The following is a 14,814-nucleotide window of genomic DNA, read 5'->3' on the forward strand; positions in this document are numbered from 1 at the left end:
TGTTGAATGGGGAAAAGTGCAACGCGATAAACGATCTTTATTGGTTAAGACTGACGCTGTTGCGAAGTGATGTCAAAGAGTATAGAATGGTGATGTGGGGGAGTTTTGTAAAGCGCTTGCGCAGTAGCTGGAGGAACCTGTTAATTCTGTTTTACGACCGTAAGCGTAATAAACAAAAATTATTCAGTCAAGGTTAGAAATATGTTGTTCGCTTGTTTATGTTGGTAAGCAATTTTAGAGATATCTGCCTCCCCCCACTCAAGTACATAGGACTAGGTCTTGTACGACTGAAATATATCTGCCCGGAGAGGAGTGACTTTCCTTACAGGGACTGTGGCATACATTTAACGTACAAAGCACATGACAAGGCATCTAAAGTGTTCATTCAGTCACTCAGTTGTAAACCTATATACTATTGCAATAGTGTATGCCTTTAAAATCTGACACGCATAACTTAGATAGTTGTCATGTTTTGTTTTGTTTTCTGTTTTGATGTCATGATAAAGGGAGGCTTTATCTACAATTTCCGTCACACCCACTGAAGATTTATTGCAGCCCTACCCCAACTTGTGTTTTTTTCTCCCTGATTTGTCACTTAGGACTCAATGTAAGAAATATGACTCAGACTCATTGATCAAGGAAGTGTACACGTGCAAACTCTTGTTGGAGGTGCGCGCTGGACAAACACATGGACTAAACAAATTTCGCTTTATTCTCTAACAGAAGGTAATATTTCACATTTGTCAGGTAAACTATGTATTTCATTATGACAGTGTGAAGAATGCATGCGTGACGTTTACTGAGAATGTCTTACAGTACAGAAAAGTTGGGTTACGTTTTTTAACATTTCCTGTAAAAAATAACACTCACTATATTAACCAGAAAATTGCATTAAATACAAATAGTTCAGAAAGTTAAATACATTGTTTCTATATTACCATATTCGAATGTATTGACCGCTGATTTGTTAAGCGTTAGATAATGTTTAGTTTACTAAACTTGTTTTTTATCTTAATAAAATAACTTTGAAGTGTTTGTATGTAAGTTAACACCTTGTTGTACTGTTCTGCGGTATTTTATAGAAATGACTACACTTGTTAATGTGTAGGCTACTACAGTATTGTGTAGTAGCCGATTAAGATCATTAGTAAACTGTAGTAAATAATTTAATATCTTTTAAGTATTACTATAGTAAGTTTGATTATATTAATTAATTATTAATTTACTAATATTTGTTTAATGTAAATGTATATTAAGAATTATCATTTGTTTTATGTGCCTTAAATGTTTTGATCATATTCTCTATGGATATGCTAATAGTCACAATTTGATGGCACAATGTATAGAGTATTAATGTGGACTACAGTTTTAAAATAACGTGTCATTACTTATGAAGACACTGTGCTTTCTTATATCGTGAACAGCTGAACATCCAACCAAATCGGATTTCTTGTAATTGTAACTAATAAACCTGAATTCTGATTCTTATCCTTTGAATCGGTGTGATCAATAGACTGATATTCCTTTAAGCAGATGGAGAACGAGGCACTCCCCAGCACTTGTTCATCCCCTCCGCCAGACATATGCGTATCTCCTGCAGATCAGAGTGTCTGTTCTGAGGATACGACCCAACAGCAGATTCGGAGCATGCCAGAACAGGCTCGGGAGAAGGAAGACACCCAGATCCGTGCTGATCAAACAGACGTCACCACCATCACTTCTGGAGGTTCTACTTCTCCCAGCCCTAAACTGTGTGGCTATCTCAGCAAGCAAGGTGGACCCCTGAAATCCTGGAAGTCCCGATGGTTCACCTTCGAGGAGAAGAGCTGTCAACTGTTTTACTATCGCACGGCACAGGACATCAATCCTCTGGGTAAGGTGGATCTGTCTCGTGCCACGTTCAGCTTCCCGCTGCAGGGAAATGAGGGAACCTTTCACATTCAGACCCCAGAGCGCACTCTTATACTCAAGGTAATCGTGACTTAAGAAAGTACACATGAGAGACAACCATTATTGGGTTATTAACATTTTAAGGAACAAATGGGCAGAACGACATGCAGATTGATCAATGAGAACAACACAGTGAATACAGGAAATACATTTTTATGAAAACGTGTCCAGGTCACATGATATAATATAAAATACAGTATGTTGCCAGAAAAAAACGAATACAATACAATTTGGGCAATACAAGTCCTGTTACATTACCATGTTACAGAAATGAAAATGCGTTTTTTGAGTCTTTTTTATTTATATTGACTAGTTGGCAGAGCGTGTGTCCAGATTCACTTTATAAGTTTGCATGTTGTGTTGAAATTCTGAAACAACACATAAAGATAGCTATAGGAAGTTGGAAATGCGCACTGGATTGTGATGTCGTCAGCCTCTGCTTCTACTATCTGTCTCCCATGTTCCCTCAGTAATGTATGATGTTTCTATACTGTTCATTCTGTTCTTATAGAGAATGGCCGATCTGAGCTATTTTTTAGCTAAGGATTTCTTATTTATTCACCCTCGTGTCATTCCAATCCTATATGAATTTCTTCTGCAGAACAAACAAAAAAAAATATTCTGAAGAACGTTGGCCCCCGCTGACTTCCATTGTACGAACACAAAACAACAGAGACATTTCTCAAAATATCTTCTTTTGTGTTCTACGGAAGAAAGAAAGTCATACAGGGTTTGAACAACATGAGGGTGAATAAATGACAGTGTTTTTACATTTAAATACGCATTCCCTTTAAAACCTTGTTTGACGGTTTCTTTTTTTGCTCGTGGCTCCAAAAGCATGTTGCCATCAGTGAAGTCAGACAGTGTGGTCCTTGTTTTTGGAGGGGCACATTGGTCACATGACTGCTCTTGGTGTGACATGCACCAGATATTTTAGTATCAGCGGTGGTGAAATGAGGTCAGTAAGAAAGGGCTACTGGTATTACACACACTGATCAGATATTATGTAGCGAGAAAGGCAACAATAAAGTAGATTATGTGTTTATGAAGATGTTGGTAGTGCAGAAAACAAAGGCCTATCATCAAACTACAAGACAACTGCATATGTGAAACACAACATTTGTAATCATTCTTGCAGTGGTCGGTTGTTTTCATTTTGCATTTGAGTGTACAATAGTACTGAACATTTGGTTACATCCTCATAGGGTCATGTTGGTTTTGTTTATTTAGTTTCCTCTTCTCGGTATTTCACTCTATTGTGACACACATAAATACAAACCAGCACGTGGGTTAATAATGCTATGCTTATTCGCTTATTGCTTGTTATTGCTGCTTATGAATAAATATTAATTCATGACCAACATACCATTTTGATTGCAGGCTCCTAACCGTGATGCGCAAATGTACTGGCTGCAGCAGCTGCAGTTGAAGCGTGCATCATACAGAGAGCAGCATGCTGGACATTTCTCCCTGCCGAAATCAGATAACCAACCATTAAATAGCACACCATCGGCACAAACATGCGGTGGTAAGACAACACAGATTTAATATCTGCAGCATAATAATATAGTAAGATCTTGAGGAAGGAAACGTGAAATCTAACAGCTCATATGGAAATATGTTTAATGCTGATTTGCTGCATAATGAAAGTTGCACTGTTTATGAAACATGATATAAAGGCAAATGCAGTTCAGGGAGGTTTCAGCTGTTTAGCTAGTAATACTAGTTAACAGAAAATGAAAGCACTGCAGGTGCATACGCCGCACTCGAGTTACACCCAAAATTAGCAGAAAGTTGCACACCGACAGTGTGTCTGGTGTTCAGAAAGTTTCCCAAAATGGAAAAGTCATTGTTTCTACAGCATTTGGCTTCCACCCATGGCTAAACCCTAGGCTTTGCACACAGACACAGTATGGATACAGAGACACGAACTAGCCAAGAATACAAGGTGGAAAGCACAGGATTATGGGAAATATTGAGAAACACAAAATTAGCTGAAATGGTTACTCAGCTGACCACATTTCTTTTTGGTTTTAAGTCATCCATGAAACATAATGTGTAGTCTCAGAGGAGAGGTTGCACAACAGTCTGATATGTTATTACAGATGGCTATCCAGAACATTACAGTCATACAGTGTCCATCTATTTATGTGTGCGCTGGCAGATTTACACTCATTCTGTTATCTATCTCATCAAGAGGGTGTGTAGCCAGGAAATGTCAAGGACTTTAGTCATTCCAGTAAGGGTTTACAAATGCAGGAAAGCCCATTTGGGATGCTTGTGTTGCAAGATATGGAAAGGTTGTGCTACTGCTGCCCTACTGAAAATAAGTCTCAATAATAACCCATATCAAACATCCTGCACTTATCAAAGATCTGGGGTTTGAAGTGAACGCTAACAGAAGATATTATTAAGTACCCTGGGCAGGGTGGGGATGTTTTAAAAGGTTTTAAAAGTAATAATTAATTTTGCTATATAGCTCAGCCGTTGTGAGAAAAACCCTTTGGATATGTTTGCTCCATTCTGTCAAAGAATCTACAATCTACTTTATAATGTCTAGCAGATAAGTTGTAACAAAATGTTGAAGCTTTACATTAAGGACACTCATTAATATTGAAAATTGCTTATTGATCGTATTAATTAACAATGCATGAAAGCATCTTTTACAGGAATCCAAGTCAGCCCGGGCTTGTTGTTAAAACCAAAGTGCTAAAAGCCTCTTTATGCCTTTTAGACAGAAAGTTAAAAGATTTTCTTACAACCACAAGCCCTGGCATCCAGACATTGGGAAACCAGCTGCGGAATTACACAAACTCATGTAGGAAATGAAATCGGACGAAGCTGAAACCGATAGAGGAACTCTATAGAGAAAATCTTTACTATTGCATCACCAACCTAATATAACATACAGTTATAAACCAGGGGTTTTCAAACGGGGGTCCGGGGGCCTCCAAAATGTTGCAAAAGGTCCCCAGAATTTTTTTTAAACCAAAAGACAGCAAAAAATGTCAAATTCTACTGAAAATTATTACGGTTTCATTTCTACAAACAATATGTTGTCTTTATAATATCACACTTACTATTTGTGTAACGGTTTAAATGCTTCTTGATACAAAAAAAAGAAAATGTATTTTAGAAAGGGGGTCTCTCTTAAGAGGTTCATCATATTTGGGGGTCCTTGGCATGAAAAAGTTTGAAAACCCGTGCTTTAAACCGATCTTTACTTTGCTCTGCGCTGGCTCACAGCGATTAAATGGATCTTGTAGGCAGTAATGATCAGGAATCCGAGGCATGCTGGGACATGATGTTACCTCACCCTGGTGTAAACACAAGTTGTCTGGCTAACAGAAAACAGGGTGGTAACACAGTAACAGCAACAGAAAATAACAAAACTGAACCGAATTACACGTACAGTAACACGTCTCAGAGAATATCTTGTCTAATGTGAACACTAGTGTGATTTGGTTTATAAACCCTGTTAGTGACAGGAGGCATGTGGGTGGACGATAAATTGCTTTTTCTCCACGTCCAAAGTGCTGTGATCTTGCTCCTCCATTACATTATTGCTTTTAAAACTATAGAGACTATATTACCGGAATTAAATGTCGTTTGTAACCAATTAATTATTTCATGATGTTTGTGGTTTACACAAATATTATTTCACATGGATGTCTGTACTTTTTTCTGTCTGTTTTCTAGCCGATTTCTTGCCAGTAGTAAAAACACCACCTGGCCTGGTGGGTGAAGAAGCTGCCAGTCTGCCCGCTCCAGGAACGAACAACCCTCTGAACATGTCAATCAAACATCCTCTTATTGAGCTCCAGTGAGTAAAACGCTTCATATGTGAGCTCTGATAGCTTTACTGCTGGAAGCCTGAGGTATTTCCTGTGTGTAATGAAATAAAGCTGAACCGGCTACACAAACACAAAAAAGATTTTTGTAGAATACTGATTTTAAGGAAGCTGGGCCATTATTCAGACAAAAATATGTAGAATTTCCCGAGAATTAGCTGCAGTGCTGAACTGACTCATGTCTCATGAGGAAAAGTGAGATCTTACATTTCGTCACTGTCCTTTTGAAACCTTGTATGTCCAAATTTGCTGTTTTTCAGGACATGGAAAAAACAAAACTTTTTAAATGGTTACGTACTTTGTTGTTAAAGTTGACAAGCACTTTTTAATACTTTATATTGGTTAGCTATTTGGAAAACCTGGTGACAAACATAAACCTGGTGACTAATAATAATGATTTATGGCAATAAATAAAAATCCCAAAATATGGAGATACAAGGTTTCAGAAGGACAGCAGCGACTTATTACAAGAGGTACTGCATTCCAGTCACAGACGAAACACATTTCTTATTAGTGGACCTTCTCGATTCAAGAACCACCTAGCTACTTTCATCATGTATACAGGATTTTGATTGATGGATGGCAGAATTATTCAAACGTTCTGTAAAATGACATTATATTATATAGTACAGTGCTCTGATTTTAAATGGGGAAGTATTTTCGGCTTCTCATGGGAAACAATGCATAGAACACGTCGGCACTGTCCATATTTCTGAATAAAACACTATTACATTATCTGCAATGCCAAAAAATACAAACAGTATAGCCTGCATTAATGAAGTTGCATTTTTCCTATACTCAACGCAGGTATCTCTATCTTTTGTTATCTATTTTTTAAAGGGATCATTCTCGCAAAATAAAAATTCTGTAATCATTTATTAATTCGCTTCATTCAGTCATTCAAAACCTGTATATGACTCTTTGTTCTGTGAAACACAAAAGAAGATATTTTGAAAATATTTCAGTGGTTTTGTGCACACAGTGGAAGTCAATGGGGGTAAATGTTGTTTGGTTGCCCACATCCTTCAAAATATCTTCTTCTGTGTTCGGCAGAAGAAAGTCATACCGATTTGGAATGACAAGAGGCTGAGTAAACAATAAAAGGATTTTCATTTTTAGGTGAACTATCCCTTTAAGAATGAATTTCATAATGCATACTGTACAGCATGCATACTGCCTACTATTTAAAACAAGCACGAGAAATAGTATGCAATTGTTACAGTACTAGTATACAGTAGTAGCATCCTGCTCAAAACATGCCCTCCTTTTTTTTGCATTACAGGAACACAATGCATAGTCTGCTTCACCGGCAGTCACAGGAAATACGACAAAGTGTTTTCCATATCGACGCCCAATGTGACCCAAATGTCTCCCAAAAATCACAGTCTTCTAAGATGCCTAGTAAGCACAAGATTCTTCCCCTTTAAATGACCGGAACATATATTGACTGGAACATATACATTGTCGTCATCTCATCTCTTTCTGTTTATCTTCTGTAGGACCTACACATGGTTCCTCTCAAGCCCCAGAATCCACCGCTATCCCCAGTGGTGAAAAACTGCAGGAAAACAGCCTCATTCACCGTTTATCCGCCATGTCACAAAACCGAAAGAGCAACAAAGACAAATCCAAACCTCTAGACCATAAAGATCCAAATGCTCCTGACAACACATCTCGCCTTCAACAGGAAAAAGTCTCACTGAACGAGGAGGTCAAAGCACAGAAGGTTGCAAAACCAAACATCACTATTGTACCTGAGGTTTTGAATAAACCCTCTAATAATCCAGTATTGTGTATATGTTGTCAGGAGTTGGTGTCGCTCTTACATAAAGTTCTGGAAGCTGCCCAGCTGGAGAAACACACCTGCGTTCAGTTTCTAGCAGCCGAGGGGGAGCAGGAACACCTGGAGCTGCTGAAACACTGCGAGCGGCGTGCGGCAGAACTGCGAGAACGTCTGGAGTCGCTAAAGGCGGAGAACGAGACCCTCCGCAGGGATCTGAGCGAGAGGGACGCCCACGTCGCCGAGCTCCAGGAGAACATCCAGCTCCTCATGCAGAAGAATCAGGCCAAACAGGAAGTGATATTAAAGCTTTCTGATAAGCTGACAGCCTGCGGGGCCGACCAGCAATGCACCAACGGTGTCACGTCAGAAACCTTCAGACAATTATCACACGAGAATGAGAATTTGAAAGTGAGAGAAGATCACTTTTTCTAATGTTATTAAACTTAAAGGGATAGTTCACGCAAAAAAAAACTAATTCACCATTTATTCACCCTCATGTCATTCCAAACCTGTATGACTGTGTTCTGCAGAACAAAAAAGAAGATCTTTTGAAGAAGTATTTAGAAACAACACTGGCCCACATTGACTTCTATTGTATGGACACAAAACCACCGACACATTTCTCAGAATATCTTCTTTTGTGTTTCCCAAACGAGCGAGCCACATACAGGTTTTAAACAATATGAGGGTAAATAAATTATGACAGAATTTTAATTTGGGGGTGAACTATCTCTTTAAGTGTTTAAAAAGATTTATCTTTTGCAAAAAAAGGTTGAGAAAATGGGAACATCACTTCAGGAAATTTGCATTAGTAATGCATGTTCACAGCTGTCTTGGTTGTGTTTTTATTTGTATTTCTTTTTCTCTTATTGTTTTCTTTGTTTCAGGATGATTTGAAAGCATATAAAATTCAAAACAAGTTTTTAAACTCCGAGATCTACCAGCTGACGACGCTCTGGAGAAAAAGTTCAGAGCAGGAAAAACGTCTGATAGTTAAGGTGAATTGATTCTCTTACTTATTACCCCAAAATGTGTCTAATCAAATGATATAAATTCATTTACAAGTTCAGAAAGTAGTTGAAAATAAGCTTGTAATAATAATTACCGTGTATGTGTCAGTGTGCTTTCCTGGAGGCCAATAACTGTCAGATGGAGAGCAGGTATCTGGGAGCCTTTCAGAAGCTCCAGGAGAGCGAGGATCTGAGTCCAGAACAGAGAGAATCGGTCAGGAAGGTGATCAAGGATGTGGTTCAAGCGGACCTGGACACAGCCATCAAACTAAACCCCATCAGGTAAATCCAGTCCTGTGTGCCAGCTTAAAGGAACAGTTCACCCATTTACTCTCCCTCAGGTTGTTCCAAATCTGTGTAAATTTCTTTGATGTGATGAACCCCCGAGAAATATATTTGGAAGATGCTTGTAACCAAACACCACCCTTGACTACCATAGTAGGAAAAATGTCTTTATAAATTTCTTTGTGTGTTGGACACAAAAGCAGATATTTTGAAGAATGTAGGAAAGCAAACAGCTCTGGGGCACTTTTGGGTCAATGGTTGCCAAGAACTGTTTGGTTACAAGCATTCTTCCAAATATCTTTCTCTGTGTTCATCACAACAAAGACATTTATACAGATTTGGAACTCGAAGGTGAGTGAATGATGACAGAATTTCTATTTTAGGGAAAACTGTCCCTTTAAGGGATAGCTCACCCAAAAATATAAATTCTGTCATCGTTTATTCATCCTCATGTCATTCAAAACCTGTATATGACTCATTCTTCTGTGGAACACCAAAGAGGATATTTTGAGAGAGGGGGAATTTAATCTAAAAAATGTTTATCAGAGAACGCCTCATGTTTTCAAATAATATAACTGTATTAGAATAGGTAACCATGAAAATTTGTCAAACAAACTCGCACTAACATTTCACAACCTTCCGCAGCGATTATGATGAATATGGCTTTAGGACCGCCGTCGACTACAAAATCGAAGACCTGAAGCTTCTTGCTAAGATCCAGGCTCTGGAAGTCCGATCCCATAACCTGCTGAACAAAGATGAACGTGATGGGTCCCTGCTGGCTCGCTGTGCTCAGCTCCTGTCTGGACGGGTTGAAGTAGAGCTCATCTCATCACCAGAACTGAAGAATGTCCTGCGGACAGGCCTACCGCGCGAGTACAGAGCAAGAGTGTGGCGTTACCTGATTCACACCAGAACTGAAGTGCTTAGAGAACGCTATCCTAATCGATATCAGGAACTGTGTGAAAAGAGCAGAACTTCACCTCACCTGGTGCCCAGACAGATTCAGCTGGACCTGGATCGAACGCTGAGATCCAACCAACACTTTTCAGCCCCTTCAAGCCCTTTGATACCACAGCTGGAGAGGGTTTTGCAGGCGTTCTCATGGCAGAACCCCACCATCGGCTACGTCCAGGGACTCAACAGGTGTTTATAATACCAATACTAAATACAAACATCTAACAGAATGTAACCGTCAATTTTAGTGGTGCAACAATTACACACACCTTCAAAATCTTGAGGACACAATCTAAATGTTAAATGATATTTGATTATTGATCATAAGAGAACTATCACTAATATATTTAGTACCAGGAATTATGCTGACCTTATACAGGGTCGGTATATACAAAATTCATGGGATATATTGACATCTAGTGGTTATTCATTGATCAACCTTAACAAATACCAGTCCTAACAGGATACAGTCCTTACAGGAATGTTCCTGAAAGTCTCTAACCATACCAAAGTTTAAATATAATATAATAAATATATTTAATCAGCTTTTTTATCTTTATATTTTTTTTGCAATTTCGTTATGTGCTTTTTGCATTTTATTATTCCTTTTTTTATTGCTGTTTAGGTTGAATATATTTATTTTTATTTCAACTTTACTTTACTTTTCATTTCAGTTATTTTAGGTTTATTGTTATTGTTTAAATATATTTAATTAGCTTTTTATTTGTATAATTCTTAGCAATTTTGTTATGTGCTTTTTGCATTTTGTAATTTCTTTGCTTTATAGGTTGAATTTATTTGTATTTCTGCTTTAGCTTTTATTTTATTATACTATTTAGTTATTAATTTTAGGTTTAATGTCATTTTTAAATGTGATATATTAAATATTATGTTTCATTAGCTTTTTTATAATTATAATTTGTAGCAATTTTATGTACTTTTTGCATTTTATAATTCATTTTCATTTTAATTATTTTTATTCCTATTTAGGTTTCATTTATTTCTGTATTGATTTCATTTATTTCACTGTAGTTTTTATTTATTTCCAGTTAATACTTTTACTGGTTTAACTTTTGGTTTATTGCTAAGGCAATATTTCAATTTTTCATTTAGTTTATGTTTTTCAAATAATATTTAGGCCTGCATTTTATTTGATATAAATGATCAGAAATGTTTTAATAGTTTTAGTTAATGTTTAGTTTTAGCTCATTTTAAGCGTACTGATCCTGCGAGTTGGCAGTTATGCATCCAAAGTGAAAGATAAATGCCAATCTGTGTTATCTACAGACTGGCGGCCATTGCTCTGCTAGTGCTACAGAATGAGGAAGATGCCTTCTGGTGTCTGGTTGCGATTGTGGAGTACATCATGCCACAAGATTACTACACTAAAGACCTCGTGGGCTGTCAGGTAGATGCTAAAATCTTTGAAGAGTCATAAACATGCATGAATGCTTTCACCTACAGTATAATCCTCCGTGTCTTTAACTTCTTTCTTACAAACTTTTTCTCACTTTCCTAATTCTCCAGGCAGACCAGCGTGTATTGAAGGACCTCATGTTGGAGAAACTGCCTCGACTCACGGCCCATCTTGAAGCACAGAAAGTTGACGTGTCACTCATCACAGTCGAATGGTTCCTGGTGCTCTATGTTGACAGTCTGCCCAGCCGAATACTGTTTAAAGTGTGGGACGCCTTCCTGTATGAGGGCATCAAGGTACCCTGCATCACACAAAGCATTAAGAGAAATGTTATATAGATCATGACCGATGGAACATGCGTACATGTGACATTTCCATCATTCCAACCAACAATACAAAAGCCTAAAAGACAAATATAACATACAAAAAGACTAACCCTGTTCTTTCTCTTTATCTCACAGGTGATATTCCGCTATGCACTGGCTCTTTTCAAATACAGAGAAGAAAACATCTTGAAGATTCATGACAGTGCTGAGTTGTACCAGTATCTCCGTCTCTTATCCAACACCATTGCAGATGGAAGGTGAGACAAAGGAATCGAAGACGACAGAATTCTGTTTATTCTAAAACTTCTTATTTCATCAGTCTCCCCTTTTATTGTAATATTTGAGCTATATACTTACATTTTACAATTATGCATTTGGCAGACGCTTTTATACAAAGCAAATCACATTGCATTATAATATACATTTGTTTTTTAAGAATGTCCAATCCCTGGTATGGAACCCATGACCTTGGCGTTGCTAGCGATGAGTTCATGTACTGCCAAATGAATAAATGTAGCGCCATGCTCTAACCTCTGAGCCACAGGAAAGCTACTAAAATAAAGAATCTGTTTTGTGGAACAGAATTTTGGGTGAGATGGTTGGTTGTGGCATTGGTCCAAAAGCACAAGAATACTGCAGAGGAGAAACTATGAACTGAAATGTTTCCCCTTTTTTTTTTTAAGAGTCTGTCCATTACATTTACATTTAGTCATTTAGCAGACGCTTTTATCCAAAGCGACTTACAGAGAGTTCAGGGAACAATTAAAAAAACTAAGAGCTGTTTTCTCGTGCAATATATCTCACTTACTGTACCTCACATCTTTTGTTCACAGGAAGCTCACAAACATCGCCTTCAACGACATGAACCCGCTTCCCATGAGGCTGCTGCACAACCGGCGCTCTGTTCATATGGAACGCCTCCGCGCTGAGATTAAAGAGCTGGAGAATTTACAGAAAGCTTACAAAGCTGAGCACGTACAGTGCAAAGACACAGAGCTGGACTCTCTAGCTAGTGAAGATGAAGAGGAAGCGTAAAACATAGCTTTTGCTCAAAAGCATAAGCTTTGAATGCAGAATGAGAAACACTAAAGGTTAGTCCACAAGAAAATGAAAATTCTGTTGTCATTTACGTCATTCCAGACCTGTACGACTTTCTTGGAACATGCTAAAAAATGTAAGAATGTTCTTTATACATCATGCAAGGGATGCAGTAGATCCAATGATGCTCTAATAGTACGTAGGACTTGTGTACTACATTCAAAGGCATACAAAAGCTTTAGATAAGAAAATGACTTAAAAAAATCTAGTCTTGCATTTTTCTCAAGCCCAAGCTCAGCACACTTGAATATGCAGACAAAGATCATTTTTTATATGAATTATACCCAAAGTGCATGACATTAGATAACTTATAGCTAATAGACTCCTTTTATAACGCTTTTAATGCAACAATATGTGGTTGAGTAAATGATGACAGAATTTTGATTTCTTAGGGTAAAAAGAGATTTGTGCATTACCAGTAGGGGGCACCAGAAAGCTGAATTGGTCTCAGTTTTGGGCACATTGAGTCTGTAAATATTTACATCCTTCTGCATGTAATTGTATGCAACTTTATTCAGATTTCAAGCTTTGATGGGTTTTTTTTTATTTAAAAATGTTATACTTCATTGCTATTGTAAAAAAACATGCATGTAAGCCCAAAGTTGTCTTAGCCAGAACCGTACTGTATGCGTATAATTAACATAAATCTTAACTAGGACTTTGCATTTCAATAAAAATAGGGTCATATCTGTTTCTGTACATCTGACACAAAACCTGTTCAACTAAATATTTCAATCTGAAGAAACATCATCCTTTTTTTCCCCATTTTATTACTTTAAAAAACAGGATACATATGAAATCATAGATATAAAAATCAAACAAACCAACAAAAACTTAGTTCAATGTTACAAACAACTTTACTGCAGGTAAGCGATATATTGCCTATCCATGACTGTATCCCATAATAGAAACGCTCCTATTCCCTCGTGTGACAGAACAGAAGTTTCCCAAATTGAAGGAGACTCGCAATCTCATCTTGAAGAAATAAAAAACAGTGGCTTGTCGCATAATAAAGCTATTCTTCTATTAGTGTTAAATCACATGTATTCTAATGCCAAACAGTTCACGTTCCTACAAAAATGGCTCATTGTTTTAAAGAGTTAGAAAGATCCCAGGTCAGGAGCATGCAGGTCATTGTGTGTGTGTGTGTGCGTGTGTGTGTATTATGAGTTTTTCTAGCTTGATTCTGTCTCTAAACACAGCTTCTGTTTCTTTCTAATACACACAGACAACATCTCGGCTGTTACTAAAGCCGGTTCAGTGATTTTGAGAAAGGATAGAAAAAAGGCCATGACCAAAAACAATTAGGTAGCACAGTAAAGAGTTTGTGCACAGTCACGATTCCTTTTTTGTGCACATTTGGCAATAAAATGTGGAGTTGTGAGCCAAAGCCGATATCTGAGGCCAACAAGATCCGGTTCCGATGTTTACTTGACACTGGTATCCAAAGTAAAGCAAATTTCACAGATAACCATTTGTACTGATCTAAGGTCAGTTTTCTTGACCACTGCTTTACTTAGAATAAAAACTGAGCATAGTTCAGCATTACAGGACGCATCTCACAAAACGTTTCAGAAACACGTTCAGGTCATATAAAAATGCATTATTCTCTAATGTGAAAAGAAAATATTTCTAAACTTTTTACACATATTGCAATTTTGAGGAATGTGCTTTTTAAAATAACAACAAAATTCATAAAATAAAATCTTAATGGTCCTAAAGTAGATTTTTATTGTATTTATAGAAAACAAAACTTTTTTTTTTAATTTTCTGGTCAAATATGACCTGGACAAATGTTCTGCCACGGTTTTGCGGAGCATCTTACAACAAAACCTGTTTAGTCATCATCAGTTTGTTACCTGATAAAACTACTGGTTGTGTGCCTACAAACTGTAGTCTTAAGCATTTAAAAGACCATTTTTTTCTTAAACAGAGAAGATTTCTTTCAACATTTATGAAACATCTCTACATTGAATGCGCCATGAGACAATTGTAACTACAAATGTTTTTTTACAGATATTTTAAATTCACCTCTGTGTTTAAATGTATGCCATCTTAGTGCAATACTTAACATGCTTTGAGCATAAGTTTTGTGTGGCAAATGTTAAATCTCTTTTCTCGATTCATGCTCTTAGAT

General features: G+C 37.3%; 1 protein-coding gene across 6 annotated transcripts; it reads left to right on the plus strand.

The window, feature by feature from the left end:
- The first annotated feature begins 514 nt into the window (after nucleotides 1–514).
- On the plus strand, nucleotides 515–13,335 carry tbc1d2 (TBC1 domain family, member 2). 6 transcript variants are annotated; one of them, XM_057348963.1, is made up of 14 exons: nucleotides 515–747; nucleotides 1,534–1,971; nucleotides 3,331–3,478; nucleotides 5,650–5,773; nucleotides 7,084–7,202; nucleotides 7,301–7,527; nucleotides 7,609–7,992; nucleotides 8,472–8,582; nucleotides 8,704–8,876; nucleotides 9,525–10,025; nucleotides 11,124–11,244; nucleotides 11,364–11,549; nucleotides 11,715–11,836; nucleotides 12,413–13,335. In XM_057348963.1, exons 2-14 carry the CDS (start codon nucleotides 1,534–1,536, stop codon nucleotides 12,612–12,614), a joined length of 2,856 nt encoding a protein of 951 aa, XP_057204946.1. In that variant the 5' UTR covers nucleotides 515–747; the 3' UTR covers nucleotides 12,615–13,335. The 6 variants fall into 6 exon arrangements, with proteins under 6 accessions (XP_057204946.1, XP_057204945.1, XP_057204944.1 ...); XM_057348962.1 differs by having other exon boundaries at nucleotides 515–726; nucleotides 1,531–1,971; XM_057348961.1 differs by having other exon boundaries at nucleotides 520–726.
- The last annotated feature ends 1,479 nt before the right edge of the window (nucleotides 13,336–14,814 follow it).

This window comes from Triplophysa rosa, linkage group LG13 (genome assembly GCF_024868665.1).
Source record: "Triplophysa rosa linkage group LG13, Trosa_1v2, whole genome shotgun sequence".
NCBI lineage: Eukaryota > Metazoa > Chordata > Actinopteri > Cypriniformes > Nemacheilidae > Triplophysa > Triplophysa rosa.

What these genes read in the sequence shown, in the direction of transcription:
- tbc1d2 (XM_057348963.1), top strand. Translation starts at nt 1,534, where the DNA reads ATGGAGAACGAGGCACTCCCCAGCACTTGTTCATCCCCTCCGCCAGAC. An exon ending in ATCGGCACAAACATGCGGTG is followed by an intron (nt 3,479 to 5,649) that starts GTAAGACAACAC and finishes TCTGTTTTCTAG; the next exon opens with CCGATTTCTTGCCAGTAGTA. An exon ending in AACACCATTGCAGATGGAAG is followed by an intron (nt 11,837 to 12,412) that starts GTGAGACAAAGG and finishes TTTTGTTCACAG; the next exon opens with GAAGCTCACAAACATCGCCT.